The sequence below is a fragment of the Phocoena phocoena genome, chromosome 18 (genome assembly GCF_963924675.1).
Source record: "Phocoena phocoena chromosome 18, mPhoPho1.1, whole genome shotgun sequence".
Classification (NCBI taxonomy): Eukaryota; Metazoa; Chordata; class Mammalia; order Artiodactyla; family Phocoenidae; genus Phocoena; species Phocoena phocoena.
This window is the reverse complement of record NC_089236.1, coordinates 308,873-326,664: the sequence shown is the minus strand read 5'-3', so window position 1 is coordinate 326,664 and position 17,792 is coordinate 308,873. Positions and strand designations below refer to the sequence as shown.

The window sequence follows — 17,792 nt, the reverse complement described above, 5'->3', positions numbered from 1 at the left end:
TCACTCATCTTGGTCTGCAAGCCCCATTTCTACTAATGACATATGAACTGGATACCGTTCATCTTCATATAATGTCACTATTTGTTGTGGTACCTGAGCCTAAAATTAAAAAGATACATGTCAAGAAAACACCATCATGTCGTTGCTGCCTGTTCCTCCTACAACTGGCAGGAGGGACAAGGCATTCTCTAAGTTTATTTATAATTTATACGCTGTTACTTTCAAAAGGTATCTTGATGGTTTCTTGCTAAGTCTCATTCTTTCCATCTTTTACTTTATTTAAAATGTAACTCTCCCCAAAGTTTTCCTAGATTGAGCCAGTGGGCTTTAATACTACCATCTCTGTTAAAATTCATTTACATTCTACACATAAAGCATACCTTTCGGCATTACAGTCACCAAATTTTGAGTGTTACTCATAGAGGTGAATACACATGTATTTATAGGAACATTTGTTATTTTCACTGGCTTCTTGAGAGAAACCCTGCATAAGCTATTTACACCACTGCACACACGGGAACATGGTATGTACAGAGGTTTTGAAAAAGCACTTTCTAGTAATAGCACTGCTTCATTAAGAGCTCATTCTTGCCACAGCCAGTATATCAGAAATCCCCCAAATCTCGGGTCCCCAAACCAGGGCGAGCTGGACTGAAACAGCAGTGGTGAGGACTAGGGTGAACCGAAGAGCATGCTTCCACCTAGAGGGACTGCTGTTGCCCCGCTGGTGCTAGCTGGCATTCCAGAAGATTTTGTAGTACTTAGAAATAAGACTTTTTGTATAATTTTCCAATTTTATAACAGCTGTGCACTGAATCAAACATGGTTACAAGCCAGATGTGGCCTCTGAGCCACCCCTTTGTGACTAACCCTCAAGTAGAAAGCATATTTATACCAAGCATGATCTGAATTTTCTTTTCTGGACCTTCTCCTGCATTAAACAATTCAAAGTAAGTACAGTTATGATATGAGCACCATTTGAACCTTTCTCTGACTCTGACCAGAATCCCCTTTCTGGTCTTTTCTACTCTTAGGATGCAGCTCAAATGTCACTTTCTCCCGGTCGTACTTAACTGAATAAGCACTCGAGTACCTCCTAAGCAGGGGCTCAGACACCCTACCCTGATCTCTCCAGACAGAACTCATCGCTCCTGCTTCTCTCCCCACACCCACACCCCAAAGATGCCTATACCTTTTTTATAGCATTTATTTCATTCTACCTTGTATTAGTAGTTTACATGTTTTCCTCATTATCAGTTCTTTGATTATAGGATACTCATCTTGATCATTTTTCATCTTAGTCATTACATCACTGATATTTTATATCATTGCAGGGCTAATCAAAAGGTTGTAAAATATAAACTAAGACATTTGAACAAGCCTTAAGATTAATCCTATAGTATTTACAACATCAAATGCTTTAAAGCGTTTTTGCATCTAGAGCTGCAGAGATAAAAAGCACTTTAGAAAGTTAACAGGGATCCCTGAAATAGCTTTGAAAGTATTTTGGCTAATTAAGACATTAAGACAGATATTTACCATGGAAGAAGCATAAAGTTGTTTTCCTTGAAGACAGTCTATCATAGCCCACAATGCTTCCATGCTCCACTTGGGACAGTACGGTATTCTTGCCTTTCCTGTATCTCTTAAGGGAGGTTTAAACCCTGCCAAGAGAACCTTTATGGCTCGGGCTGGATACTGCATAAGATGAAGAGGAATTTGACAAAGTCTGTCACAAAAGAAATCCTTAAATTAAAATGTTAGGAATGTCACAATTCGAGGAAAAGTTAATGGTGTTGTATTTGGCAGTGATTCTTGGATATGACACCAAAAGCACAGGCAACAGAAGAAAAAATTTTGATTATATCAAAATTTAAAACTGTGCAAAGGGCACAGTCAACAGAGTGAAAAGGCAACGTACAGAATGAGAGAAAATACACATTAAAAAAGACATTTCTCCAAGGAAGAGATATAAACGGCCAACAAGCAAATGAAAAGGTGCTCAGCATCACTAATCATCAGGGAAATGCAAATCAAAGCCACGATGTGATTTCACCTCACACCCATTAGGATGGCTACCATTAAACAAACAAACAAAAACGGAAGCTAACAGGTGTTGGTGAGGATACAGAGGAAAACTGGAACCCTTGGACATTTGGTGGGAATGCAAAATGCTACTGTGGGGAAGTTCGGTGGTTCCTCCAAATACTAAGAAGAAGCAACTCCACTTCTGAGTATATTTAAAGCAGGGTCATGAAGAGATTTTTGTACACCCATGTTCATAGCATCGTTCACAATAGCCAAGTATCCACTGATGGGTGCATGGATAAATAAAATGTGTTACGTACATATGGTGGAATATTATTCAGCCTTAAAAAAGAAGAAAATTCTAACATATGCTATGACATAGTTGAACCTTGACATCATGCTAAGTGAAATAAGCCAGTTACAGAAAGACGTATGAGATACCTACAATCAAAATTCATAGAGATGGGAAAGCGGAACCGTGGTTGACGGGCTGGATGAAGAGGGAATGAGGGATCGTTTAATAGGCACAGGGTTAGTTTCAGTTTTCCAAAATGAAGAGAGTTCTGGAGATTGGTTGCACTAACAATGTAAAGAAAGTTAACACTACTTAACTATACTTCTAAAAATGGTTAAGATGTTAGACTTTATGATATGTGTATTTTACCACTATTAAAAAAGTATCACAAACAACAATAAAAAAAGTTGGAAAATAACAGTGTCGGCAAGGATGTGGAGAAAATGGAACTCCTGTGCGTTGCTGGTGGAAATATAAATAGTATAGCTACTATGGAAAAGTTTGGCATTTCCTGAAAAAGTTAAACACAGAATTATCATATGGTCCCGCAATTCCATTTTGAGGTATATAATACCCCCAAACAGCTGAAAGCAGGAACTCAAAACGGCTCTTTGTATGTCAGTGTTCATAGCATTATTCACAGACCAAGTGTCCATCAACAGATAAACAAAATGTGGTATATACATAAAAACGAAATATTATTTAGTCATAAAAGTAATGAAATTCTGACACATGCTTCAATTGGATGAACTCTGAAAACATCATTGTAAGTAAAATAAATCAGACATAAAAGGACAAATACTTATGATTACACTTGATGAAGAACCTAAAATAAGCAAATTCATACAGGGACTCTAAGAGGGGTTACCGAGAGCTGAGGGAAAGGAAATGGAATGTTATTGAGGGGTACAGTTTCTATTTGGGGTTATGAAAAAGTCCTGAAAATGGACAGTAGCAATGGTCACACAACACTGAATACTTAATGCCAGTTAACTGTATACTTAAAAATGGCTAATGTAAATTTTTTCTCTAAGAATTTTTTAAAATTTATTTTTTAACATGGTAAATTTTATGTTATGTATATTTTACCACAATAAAAAATAACTTTTAGATAGAAAATACTCCCAATATATAAGCAGCTTTAAAATAGATTTTTTTCTTTTAAAAAGAGGCAAAATCTTTTCAATTATTTAAAAAAAAAAAGAATAGAAAACTAAGAATCCTAATTCAACTAAGTTTACATTTTTGTTTTTTTAACCTGTTTATTGTCAGCTTTTCAGTTGATCCATAATCAACAAATTGTACCAGGACAGCCAGAGGATTAAATTCTTTAATGGCAACAATCTTTGCTCTGTACCATACGCCATCGTCATATTCTGCAAGGCAAGGCATTTCTGAAAAGACAAAAAGGGGAAAATCGCATTGCCTTTTTTTTCTTTTTTTTTTTTGTGGTACGCGGGCCTCTCACTGTTGTGGCCTCTCCCGTTGCGGAGCACAGGCTCCGGACGCACAGGCTCAGCGGCCATGGCTCACGGGCCTAGCCACTCTGCGGCATGTGGGATCTTCCCGGACCGGGGCACGAACCCGTGTCCCCTGCATCAGCAGGCAGACTCTCAACCACTGCGCCACCAGGGAAGCCCCACATTGCCTTTTATTTTCTTAAAAACGTTTTTTTTTTTTTTTTTTTAAAATACAGTAAAGTACAAAGAAAATATAATCACCAATTACCCATTGTTCAGAATTAAACACTCAACAGTTAGCCACATGTTGGCTTATGCTCTTTTTTCTGTTTATACTTTATAAACCTTGTTTTTCTTAATTCCTAAGTTATGAAAAGGCTGGAAGAAAGACACCTCTCCATTCTCAGAGTCCTAGTTCTTCCACCACCCAAGGCTTAAACCATCCTTCCATTGTTCCCACTTCTTATATGCCCCCGATTTTTGTTCCTTTGGGCAGTTGTCTTCTGCAAATGATAGTAAAATGGTTTCTGTTATTCCTACTTTTAATTTCCTTCTCCTCCAATCCAATTCCATTGCTCTGTAGTTTAAAAAATGTCAATGGCATCTTAACTGTCTGCAGTACCAAGTCCTTAGACTGCAATATACAGGGTTCTTCACAATATACTCCCAACCCACTTCAACCACATATCCTCAACGTGTTACCTAAATAGATTCCTTATTCAGCTCCTTCAATATAGATTCCATACATATTTAATAAGCACTTGTCTATGAATCAACTTGTACATATACATAATTGAAGAACCACCACAGAAAAAATGCACACATGTATGTATAGCTCCGTGAATTATCACATTACTCATGGACTGTTTGTGCAGCCTCCCTTGAGAGAAGAGCACAGTGAGGAAGGAATTGTTTCTTCCAGATTATAAATTAATTTACAAAAGTGACAGTTTATTTTTTCACTCATTGAGCAAATACTTAAGAGCACCTATTTGTGCCAGGTGCCCTCCTTAAGTGCTGTGGCACAGAGTCCCTGCTGTGGTGCTGCCTTAAATGCCGGGAGGAGGGGAGGAGGGGGTGGGGTGGGATGCATCAGGGAAGAGCTGCCATTCGAGGATAGCTGAGCAGAGACCCTGCTACATACACATCCCAGAACTTTCCAGGCAGAGGGAACAGCAAGTGGTGTTTATCAGCCAAACATGGGTCACAAGTGATTAAAATCTCATTAAGTAAAATCAGACAGGACGTCAGACTGATGTTTTCCTTTGCTAAATTATCCTCTGATATGAACAAAATACCAAGGATGAATACATCCCTATACATCACATACTGATAAAATGTGTAGACACCACTCCTTGTATTCAGGAACCGTCATCACCAGTAACTAGATGCATTTTCCTCATAGGAGAATGCCATATATTTAATAAAGATAGGGAAATAGAAAGGGAAAAAAATCAGGGTTTCACCCATGCTGGCAGGACTCAACACAATCTGAGTTCTGCTTACCCACACCACAATTAGCAGCTTAGGTGGCTTGTAATTAAAATAAGTGCCGTTCAGGTCCAAGTAACAACTCACAATCTGAGCTACTGGCAAAATTACAAGCTCAGAAAAGCCACCTTCATGCAGTCAATGTTACAGTTCGACCTGAGCTTTGAAAAACAAAAGCGCCCCAAGGCAAGAGACCATGTGCCACAGCACTTAAGGAGGGCACCTGGCACAAATAGGTGCTCTTAAGTATTTGCTCAATGAGTGAAAAAATAAACTGTCACTTTTGTAAATTAATTTATAATCTGGAAGAAACAATTCCTTCCTCACTATGCTCTTCTCTCAAGGGAGGCTGCACAAACAGTCCATGAGTAATGTGATAACAAAAGCACCCCAAGGCAAGAGACCCTCACTTGATATGGCGCTCAGCCCACCATATCAAGTGAGGGTGATAAAAATACCAGTTAACCTTAGAAACAACCCAATCTTATCAGCACTGAAACAAAACAGTGGCTTCATTAGGAATCCCGTTTTAATCTGAAAGTTTAGTACCTGTTCTGAAGTCCGTCAGAGGACGGAATGTCTCCACATCCACATTGAACCTCCCTAGCGCTTCCTCAAGGCTCTCAGGCTCAGGTTCCCAGCTGACTCCACTGTCAACTGTGTCATCATGCTGCTTAACCAGATTATAGTTGTCTACAGAGTCAAGGCAAATATACACCTAAGTGGGGAGAAGGGAAGGGAGAAAGTTCAGATTCTGTAATTTTTAGTATTCATGATGTGGACAGAACGACTGCGCAGCCAGTCCCCAGCAACGGCCTCACAGTCCTCACAGAGTCAAGTCCCCACAGCAAACCAGACTTGCTCTTTGTGACTGGAAAGCACGACAGCGGCGGCGGTATGTGACCACCGAGCCCAGGTTGTCAAAGGCGTGGTCTCTGCCTTGGTGGCGCTCAGCCCACCAGGGGAGCGTGCAGACCCGGGCCCGTGGGGCTGGGGCCCAGCACTCGGGCTCTGGAAGTGGATCCTGCACACCCCACACACACACCCCGACTGCAACCCGAGATCCTGGATTCCCGACTTTCACGTGTGTTGTTTTATGCTGCTCAATTTGGGGTAATTTATGTGGCGACTAATAACTAATTAAAAATCATAAAAACCAACAATAGTTTGCACTACTATGTTCTCTGATGAAATTATGGAGCAAATTCTTCTTGTCTGTGAAAAGAATGGTTTACTGTGTAAAAATGGCTGAGGGACTGCCTGGCCACTTAATTTGTCATTTCTTTCTCTCTTGTTAGGCCAAGCATATATAATTGAATTTTCTTTAGTGTACTTACTCATTCAGTCAATATTTACTGAGTGCCTACTATATCAGGCAGTATTCTAGGTTCTAGGGATACACCTCTGACGAAAACAGACAAAAATCCCTGTCCTCAAGGAATTACATTCTAGTGGGAAGAAGCAGACAAAGAAAATAAGGAAGTGGCACAGTGTGTTGTTACAAGGTGATAAGTGGTATGGAAAAACAACGAATAAAGAGCACCTAAGTTCAATGTAGGAAGAGGACAGGGGAATGAGATGTTTAATAAGATTTCACAGGTGGAAATAAGTTCCAACTTAATCTAAATATTTGATTGAAAAAGCTACACAATACTTGGAAAACCCAACAGTGATTAAGGAACACTTGCCTCATTAAGTACAAACAAGTGTCTGAAGAGGACATTATAGGGCAGGCAACCTAGCGGCCACCAGCTGTCAGCTATGAAAATCAGGAAGATGGAAATGTGGAGACTCAACCCTAGAGTTAAAGACCGAGACTGCCTGTCATGTTTTTAACCACCAGCATTACTGGAATCACGTACTTCGCTGGGTGAGACAACGTGCTTAACTTGAACAGCGTAGAGCTCTCCAGGGGGAGGAAGAGGTGAAGACAAATATGGTGGTAAAACAGGAGTCTCTGTTTCAGGCAAGAGCAATTCCTAAAACACCAAAAATAAATTCCAATTTCAGAGTGACTATTACAGAAACCCACCACGTTATTAAAGCTTATTACAGTGCCAATGTACTTTCATTTAGCAAAAATCTAGCTGAGACACTGAAAATCACAAAATAATTTTGTTGTAGTGGGACCAAAATGTGATAAATAACAAAAGATCTTTAGCAATCTTTTGTCCCATGCCCAAAAAAAAGATTTCGTGTAAAAAAAACCCCCACAGGCATATTTACTTATATATATAATATTTACATATAACACATAAAACTCTAGAAGAATGATTAACAAATTGCGGCTGCTTAGTGGGACGGACTGGGGTGTTCAAGATGTAGAATTGGGGCAACTTTTCACATTTCTGTGCTATTTCATTTAGAGTATTTTATAATAAAAACTAATATATGAAATGACAAAGGAAGATTTAAGTTAAAAATCATGAAAAAAGTGTGCTCTCTCTTAAGCTCTATAAAAGCATAAGGAGTAATTAAAAGTTATATGATTCCAAAGAGGATCAAGGCAGTTAGCAGTTGTTAAAAGAAATATACATATAAAAATATAGGGGGTTTTTCTTTTAGTAAGTTAAAAAAACACTTGAATATGGTGATTAATATGGTGATAAATACTAAAACAATCATATTCAAATTTGCAGACTCACTTATTACTATTTAACATTTCCAAACTGGTGGCAAAACAAAACATATTTGAACCACTTAGATTTCAGCAAGAAGTGACTACCTACTGTTGAATTTTACTGATTTGTTACAGAACACTTTACAACAAGCATGTCATTTTTATAATTATAGGAATTAAATTCTACTTAAAATTTTAAATGATAACATTTTACTTACGAAAACACTTCTTGCACCAAAAAGCAAAAGTGACAAAAGAAAAAATAAGATAAAAAGGATAAACTAGACTCCATCAAAATTTAAAACTCTGGTGTATCAAAGGATACCATCAAGAAAGTGAAAAGACAACCCACAGAATGGGAGAAAACATTTGCAAATCATATCTGATAAGGGACTTGTATCTTCACACCTACCCTAAGATGGCTAGGAAAAAGGTCAGATAAGTCTTGGTGAGGATATGGAAAAAGTGGAACCCTTGTACAATCCTAGTACCAAAGTAAAATGATGCCGCTGGTTTGGAAAACAGTTTCACAGTTCCTCAAAATGGTAAACATAGTCACCATATGACTTAGTAATGCCACTCCTAGGTCCATACTCAAGAGAACTGAAAACAGACATCCACTTAAAAATCTGTACACAAACGTTCATAGTAGCTTTAATTCACTATCTGTAAAGGTAAAATATCAACAGATGAATGGATAAACAAAATGTGGTGTATCTGTATAATGGAATATTATTCAGCAATAAAAAGGACACATACTACAACATGATTCAACCCTGCAAACATTATGCTGAATGAAAGAAGCCAGTAACAAAGGGCTATGGTTCCCTTTATATGAAACGTCCAGAACAGACAAACCCACAGAAACAGTTTCCAGGAAACTGGGGAAGGGGAAATGGAAAGTGACTGCTGCTGGTATGGAGCTTCTTTCTGAGATGGAATGTTGTGGAATTAGATCGTTGTGATGATTGCGCAACTCTATGAATATATTAAAAACCACTGACTTGTACACTTTAAAAAGCTGAATTTTATGGTATGTAAATTATCTCAATAAAGCTGTTATGCTTACCTTCCTGATCTTGTATCAGATTATTTGTACTGATGAAGTGTCCAAATTTTCAAAATATTTAGATTGAGACTTACCTCAAACCTTATTTCCCATCTCTCTTCCTCATACTTTTTATTGTAATCTGTTGGTTTCTGAAATAATATAGTATTATTAATGAATAAAACTATCTTTATGTAATATTGTTTTAAGGCACTTTCATATTTCATCCCACAAAAACTGCGTGCATGACCTGGTCGGCATTCATTTCAGCTTAACTATGGGAAAATCTAGTGTTCTGAGTGATCTTAATATTGCAACAAGAATCCTCAAAATTATGCTAAAAGCATGTCAACTGTCATCAGTTTATAGTAAGAGTGGGAGCTCTTACCTTTCCTTTTAAATGTTCACACTGAAGAGTACACCTGGCAGAGAGACTAAGTAATCTTTATAAAATCTGTTTAACAGATGAAACACCCTTTACACAAACACGCGGGGGGCACACATGCATGCACACACACACACACCTCTATGCTCAAAAGAAACAACTAGCTGTGAGCATTGCATGTACAAAGTTATGTCATAGTTTCCTATTTGAGAGAAGAAAGTAGTTTCCTATATTGAACTGAACATCTACTGTTTGGTTGTGTACTATCACTAAAATGAATATTCAAAAACCTAACAAGTGAACTGCAAGTCTAAAAATATCTTGCTATATAAAATGTTCACATTCTTATTTATGATGAGTACCCTATTTCTATAAAGTATTTGTGGCAGCCTGCAATGTGAAATCGTATCTGTAACAGACTAATTATGTTTTTTAAAATATTATAAACAGAAGCACCAGGCAACTGGGAACGGGCTATTTACTGAAGCTAAGCTTAAAATCTGGCTCTGAGTTCCCTGTAAGAAAGCAAACTGGGGTAAATGTTATAATACTGAATATAAGGCAAAACCATTTTATCTTGGGAGAAGGTCGTTTCTGGCAGTGAATTCCATTATGATTTTATAATTTACATCTATATTCAAACAACGTTAGACAACATATGAGCTTCTCATTAGGTTTGAAGATATAGAAAACTAAGTGACTCTTAATGCAATTGAAATCTTTTTTAGGACTTTATAAAGCATGATATAGGGTATTGCTTTCTCAAAGAATTTACAAATCCTCTAGACCCTCTTAACATATCAGGCATGTAGAACTATATGGAAGGCCTGAGGCAAAACACAAAATATGACATTTTAACCAGTTTCTCCTTTTTCTATAGTTTAGATTTTTATAGAAAAATAGTTCACTTACTTCCTTCAATATTTCCTCAGAATGTTCAAAAGTACAATACTTATGGTGTGCCATAAAATAAGAAAGTGACATTCCATCAAAATAGAGATGAATAGATAATTTCTCCCATGGATTTTCTGGTAATTCCTATTTAAGTTCAATAAAGGAGATTATTACTACAAAAATAAAGTCTGCTTGAAGATTAAAATTTTACAGTCGGCAAAAATGAAATTAGATTTCTGACATTCACAGTATTACTAGTTTGACTAGTGACTCGTTTTGTAAAATTTTCTTCCTGGTATTTTGGCAGATAACAAGGCAATAATGCTACTACTCTGGTTTTTATAAAATATATTTACATGTCCATAAGGTAGAGTTTTCTAGTTATGTAAAGAAAACAATTTGCTATATATCATCTTTAGATAATACTAATAATTTATACTAAGTAGAAGGAGAAAGAAAAAGTTATGCTCAGGGGTAAAGAAATGAAGTTTAGTTAAAAATCCAAAAATGGCAGGAATCAGAAGAAATTAACAACAGTCTAGGAGTCATATAGTAGCTTTCAAACCCGTGGGTCTATTTTCAAACATTAGGTACCAAAATGCACATGACTGATAAGCTGATCGTTCTTCGCTGTTTCCACTTGGTACCACCTTAGTCCAAACTCAGAGTTAAGTGTAATCGCCTTCCAGCTGATCTCCTGCTTCTACCTTTTTCTACCATCCAGTTTTCACCAGTGCAAAGTGAAAACAGTAGATTGTGAGGTCAGATCACATCCACCTCCGCGCAGTGACAACTGCACCTCTCACAGGTGGCCTCCCACCTCCGTCCTTCCGTCTGCTCCTTGGACACTCCAGGCGTCTCCTGCCCTGCGGCTCTCTGCACTGATCTGGTAACTGCGTGGTGTGTCCTCTCACCACTCGGAAGTCTCAATCAAATTTTATCTTTTTAGGGATGTCTTCTCTGACCACTGTATTTAAAATGTTATCTCCTCCCCCACCCACCTCTCCTTATCAGCCTTTCCGAATTCATTTTTCTAGCCAGCACTACTATTTAACATCTATATATATATTTTTTATTTTACTTCCCATCACTAAAATGGAAGCTCAACGGAGGCAGGAGCTTCTATTCGGCTCTTGCTGTGCCTGCAGGCCCAGGACAGAGCCCAGCAGGTAAGAGGCACCGGGTCCGTGCCATGAGCACGTAAGGTAGGAGGAACACTTCTGGGGAAGGTCCGCTACGGCAGCAGGGCTGCAAGGGCAGGCACGGGCACGGTTTCTGAGAGATCCAGTGCCTTGGTATACGCCACACTGTTTTCCTAGGCTAATAAGCTACGCAGCCAAGAAAGCCACCTGGACACCCTGAACAGTCCCCATCTCTGCAGGACTGCCGCGACTGTCCACAGAGGCTGTGAATAACCAGAGGTGGAGAGGCTTCTCCACTTTCTTATTTAAGTGCGTCTGTGGCTCTTTTTAGGTCTTTATTAGCCTGCCATCACACCTTTCATACAGAAACACTTCAAGTTTTTCTATCTTTCTGCCTGAACCCTCCAACACAGCTCCAGGAGAATCTTCTCATTGCCTCACTGCTCAAGAACCCCCAGCGGGGCCTCCTGCCTGACGTCTACTTCTCTTAAACCCTATTCGCACTGCTGCTCCTCCCAAAACTTCTACTGTTCTAGTAGATGCATTTCCCATTTCTGTCTCCGCACCTACCTGGTCAGGAGCACTTCATCAACTCCCATTTCTACATTCCTATTACACTCACTCTTTTTACCAGCTGTCTGGCTCTCGGCAAGTTGTGGTGTGAAGTCTTTAGGGTTTTGTCTTGTGTCTCACTGTTTCACTAACTAGACAGGGCCCTTGAGGACGGGAATTACCTGCACCTAACACAGTGCTACACACACAGCACCATCCTGAAAACTACCATGTGTGTTTATAAACATCTCTACTTCCTTAGTACTCTCCTTGTGTCAAAATAAGTTGTTAATAAGGAATCTTCCAAGTTACTTGCTTATGGAAGTTCTCAGGAACTTGCTCAAAATTAGATTTATTTAAAGTGAGCCTAGGAACCAAAGTGGTAACTTCTTTTATGTTAACGAGTAACTGATAATCACATAGGAACATAGTTCTTCATAAAAAAAATCCCTCAAATTATATTACCTGTAACACTTTATGGCTAATAAACTAAATCAATGATATATGCTTTATTTTTAATTTTTTTTTGAAGTTGGTTGTTTTAAGATTTTTTGATGTGAACCATTTTTAAAGTCTTTATTGAATTTGTTACAATATTGCTTCTGTGTTTTGGTCCCTTGGCCGAGAGGCATGTGGGATCCTAGCTCCCCGACCAGGGAATCAAACCCACAGCCCCTGCATCAGAAGGCGAAGTCTTAACGACTGGACTCCCAGGGAAGTCCCAATGATATATGCTTTAAATACAAATTACCATAATGTGAACTTCCACCTCTCTCTTTGAAAGCAGTTCCTGAAGGAGTTCTACTGCATCTGGTTGCCAGACATTCCCGACCTATTTGGGATTAATAAACTCAGATTCTTTCACAAAATAAAAGCAGGAAGTAAATGAAGATACACAAAAGTAGCCATAAACAGGTAACACTAGAGAGAAGGACAAAATATATAGGCAGTTTTCAGAGAATATCATGGGTATATGATAAAAATGATCTTAAGAAACTAATAATTTGTCTCAGCTTCCCCCCATGTTACTCTCTTAAAGCATTTTATGCTTTAAAAAGATAAACCTGCACTAAAAACAAAGCATCATAGAACTTTTAAAAGAGGCCAATATGCCAAAGCAGTGCTTGTAAACTGACTACAATGTGTATTTATTAAGGAGCAGTGACTATTACGTCTTATGTGTTAAGAGGTTCACTTGGCCAGGAAATTGGGGCCTCCTGCCAAAAGCCCACGAGGAGCCCCAGCTTCCTGCCAGTGCCCTGTGAGTGAGCATCTGGAAGCAGGTTCTTCAGCCCAGTCAGTCCTTTGGGTTATTGCATTTCTGGTGCACATCTTGGCTGCAGAGTCATCAGGGACCCTGAGCCAAAACACTCAGCTAAGCTGTTCCCAATGCCTGAGCCACAGAAACTGTATGAAACTTTTAAAAAGCTTATTGTCAATTTAGACCACTAAATTTTAAGCTTAATTTGTTATATAGCAAGAGATAATTAATATACCATTCCCTTCTCTGATCCAGCTTCAAATTTCTTGAAATTTTATTTGAACCATAACTAAAATTAACAATTCCAAACAAAACTCCCATCTATGAAGACATTCTCTCTCTTAACTTATTCAGATATTTTTATATCCTTCAGTATAGTTCTGCCATTTTCTTCATAAAGGCCCTTTAGCTATCTTTGTAAGCTTATTTCTAAATATTATTTTTGCTGCACTGAAAGGGATTTCATCTTACATTCTAATTTCTAGAAAACTATTGTTAATAAAGACAGTATTTTAAAATTAATCATCGTATAAAATCTCTGTTTACTCACAGGTATGGTATTATAGAGCTGACAAGGAATACAAAGTTGGGGTGTATCAGGGTATAGCAAAATAGGGTAAAGATGACACTGTGGAATCTTCTCAGTGAATCCGTGATCTAAATATTGTACCTGAAACAGGACAAAGTTCATAATTAAAACTTACTACTAAAAACTAGGGGACAGAAAAGACTCCCTGGTATTAAATAGAATTAAAAAAAAGACATTCTAGAAGGAGATATAAATCTGGATTTAAAAAATCTCTAGAAAAAAAGTAACACTGTATTTCCTCATCCCATAGTGTATCAAACCTCACTGTCAAAAGGTTTTCTTACAAATGAACAAAAGCTTTTTCTTTTCTTGAGAATAATCAATTTTTTGGAGGATGTTTAAAATTTTTCTTTTGTTTTTCCAAGTATTTTAGAAGTCCTGATTTCCATTTAATAAAAGAACATTTCTCAGTATTCCTCAGTTTCACAGTTTGGGAAACTCTGCATGTAATGTTTCCTTCCTGGAGAATCACACTGCATAATAAAGGTTCTGAGAAGTCCTATGAGAAAGAAACTTGTTTTTAAGTCATCCAATGTTCCTCAAATTTTGTAAAATAACTTTCTAAAGACTTCATTTTTTAAAGAATTTTGGGTTCACAGCAAAATTTAGAGAAAGGCACAGAGATTTCCCTCACACCCCAGCCTCCCTCACTGTAACATCCTGCACCACAGTGGTAATTTGTTATAATCATGAACCTACATGGATACGTCAAAATCAAGGTCCATATAGATTACGTTAGGGTTCACTTGGTGATGTACACCCTGTGGGACTGACAAATGTATAAAGATGCCCTGTGAAAACAAAGGGTGTTTTCATTGCCCTAAAAATCCTCTGTCCTCCCTCCCCGCAACCCCTGGCAAACATCTTTTTACTATCTCCATATTTTGCATTTTCTAGAAGGTCATATAGTTGGAGTCATACAGTATATGTAGCCTTTTCAGACTTGCTTTCACTTAGTGATATGCATTTAAGGTTCGTCCATGGCTTTTCATGGCTTGATAGCTCATTTCTTTTTAGCACTGAATAATATTGCACTGTATGAATGCACACTACAGCTTATTTATCCGTTCACCTACTGAAGGACATCTTGGGTGCCTCCAAGTTTGGCAATTATGAATAAAGCTCTTATAAACAGGTTTTTGTGTGGACATGTTTTCAACTCCTTTGGGTAAATACTGTAAAAATTTAGTAAACAGAAACCTCAATTAAACAGAGTTGGGAGATCAGAAAGGGGGAGCTCCATGTCCTTTGATGATAGCAGAGCCCAACAGGAGGAATACAGACTCTTCTTCTTTCCTGGGAAGGACTCAGCCAATGAAAAGCCACGGACTCTTTGTTTACTAGAGCCATACCCACTTCCTTTTCTTCTCTATAAACGTGTTCTCCTTTCCTTGCTTTGCAGGAACTTGCACGTTCCTGCAGACCCTGAATTGTAATTCTCTGCTGATCCTGAATAAACCCAACTTTGCTGGAGAAGTATCTGGCAGTCTGTTTATTTCAGGTCAACAATACCAAGGAGTGCGACTGCTGGATCATATGTGAAGAGTAGATTTAGTTGTTGAGAAACTGCCAAACTGTCTGCCAAAGTGGATGTACCACCGTGCACTCCCACCAGCAGTGGAGGGTTTCAGTTGCTCCATATCCTCACCAGCATTTGGTGTCGTCTGTTCCAAATTTTGGCCATTCTAGTATATGTGTAGTGCTATCTTGTATTAACTTGCATTTCCCTGGTGACATATGATGTGGAACTTCTTTTCATATCCTTATTTGCCATCTGTATGTCTCCTTTGGTGAGGTATCTGTTAAGGTCTGTGGTCCATTTTTTAAATTGGCTTGTTTTCTTACTGTTAAATTTTAAGAGTTCTTTGTATATTTTGGATAACAGTCCTTTATCAGATGTATATTTTGCAAGTATTTTCTCCCAGTGTTTAGCTTGTTTTCTCATAATCCTGACATTGTCTTTTGCAGAGGATAAGTTTTTAATTTTAATGAAGTCCAGCTTGTACCTTATTTCTTTCATGGGTCATGTCTTTGGTGCTGTATCTAAAAAGTCATTGCCATATTAAAGGTCATCTATGTTTCTATGTTGTCTTTCTAGTCTTACAGTTTTATGTTTTACATTTAGGTCTGTAGTCCATTTAGAGATGATTTTTATGGAAGGTATGAAATCTGTGTCTAGATTTTTTTGCATGTGGATGTTCCATTGTTCCAGCACCATTTGCTGAGAAGACTATCTTTGCTCAGTTGCATTGCCATTGCTCCTTTGTCAAAGATCATTGACTATATTTATGTGGGTTTATTTCTGTGTTCTCTAGTCTATTCCATTGATCTATTTGTATTTTGCTTTGCCAATACCACGCTGTCTCGATTAACTTTATACTAAGTCTTGAAGCCTAGCGTTGTCAGTCCTTTAACTTTGTTCTTCTCCTTCAATATTGTGTTGTCTATCCTGACTCTTTTGTCTCTCCATATAAACTTAAGAATAAAGTTTGCTGATATCCACAAAATAACTTGCTGGAATTTTGACTAGGATTGCACTGAATCCATAAATACAGTTGAAAAGACTTGACATCTTGACATCGAGTCTTCCTATCCAAGAACAGAGTGTTGCTCCATTAATTTTGTTCTTTGATTTTGTTCATCAGAGTTCTGCAGTTTTCCTCTTATATATCTTTGTATATATTTTGTTAGATTTATACCTAAGTATTTTGTTTTGGGGGTGCTAACGTAAAATGGTATTGTTTTTTATTTCAAATTCCATCTGTTCACTGCTAGTATATGAGAAAGAAATTGAGTTATGTATATTAACCTTATATTCTGCAATCTTCCTGTAATTGCTTACTAGTTCCAAGAGCTTTTTGATGAGTCTCTTGCTTTTTTTTTTTTTGCGGTACACGGTCTAGTCCATCTAGGCTATCCAATGTGTGGGTATACTTGTTCACAGTATTCCTTTATCTTTCAGTGTTCATTAAATCTGTATTGATATCCCTTTTATTTCTGGTATTAGTAATTTGTGTCCTTTTTCTTTTTTTTTTCTTGGCTAGCCAGGCTAGAAGGGTTATCGATTTTATCAAACTTTTCAACGAATCAGCTTTAAATCTCATTATTTTTTTTCCCTTGAATTCCTATTTTCAGGGATTCACAGATTTCAGCTTGACCTGGTCAGGGGCTCTTACTATTTCTTTTCTTCTGCTTACTTTGGCTATTTCTTTTTCTAATTTTCTAAGGTAGAAACATAGATAATTGATTTTAGACTTTCCTTCTTTTATTTTATATATATATATATATATATATATATGTATGTATGTATGTATGTATGCATTCAATACAATGAATTTTCCCCTCAGAACTGCTTTAGCTGCATCTCATAAATTTTTTAAGTTGTTTTCATTTTCATTTAGTTCAAAATATTTTAATATTTCTCTTGAGATTTCTTCTTTGACCCATGAGTTATTTAGAAGTTTGCTGTTGAATCTCCATGCATTTTGGGATTTTCCAGTTGTCTTTCTCTTACTGATTTCTAGTTTAACTCTATTGTGGTCTGACAGCAAACACCGATTCCTATTCTTTTAAATTTAAGGTGTGTTTTACAGCCCAGAACGTGGTCTATCTTGGTGAATATTCCATGTGAGCTTAACAATGTGTATCTTGCTGTTGTTGGAGGAATAATTCTATAGATGCTAATTATATGCAGTTGATGATGTTGTTGCTGAATTCAGTTATGTCCTTACTGATTTTCTGCCAGTTGGATCTGTCCATTTCTGATTCGGGGGGGGGGGTGTTGAAGTCTCCAACTATGATAGTGGATACACCTATTTCTCCTTGCAGTTCTACTAGTTTTTGCCTCATGTAGTTTGACTCTCTGTTCTTAGGGCCATATTAAGAATTTATTAAGACATTCAGAATTTTATGTCTTCTTGGAAAACTGACCCTTTTTCATTATGTAATGCCCTTTTTCCTTGATAACCTTCCTTGCTTTAAGTCTGTTCTGAAATCATTATAGCTACTCTTTTTTTTTTTGTGGTAC

The 17,792-nt window shown here is 37.6% G+C and overlaps 1 protein-coding gene across 1 annotated transcript in view; it reads right to left on the bottom strand.

Moving 5' to 3' along the window:
• Positions 1-17,792, bottom strand: part of RNF17 (ring finger protein 17) — a 109,528-nt gene continuing 91,736 nt past the window's right edge. The window contains exons 27-35 of the mRNA XM_065896316.1: positions 13,727-13,846; positions 12,667-12,747; positions 10,240-10,365; positions 9,038-9,094; positions 7,137-7,253; positions 5,824-5,992; positions 3,582-3,717; positions 1,540-1,729; positions 1-99 (exon numbers count right to left, since the gene is read on the bottom strand). Of these exons, the coding sequence (XP_065752388.1) occupies positions 1-99; positions 1,540-1,729; positions 3,582-3,717; positions 5,824-5,992; positions 7,137-7,253; positions 9,038-9,094; positions 10,240-10,365; positions 12,667-12,747; positions 13,727-13,846 (1,095 nt within the window). The remainder of the gene's footprint in view (positions 100-1,539; positions 1,730-3,581; positions 3,718-5,823; positions 5,993-7,136; positions 7,254-9,037; positions 9,095-10,239; positions 10,366-12,666; positions 12,748-13,726; positions 13,847-17,792) is intronic.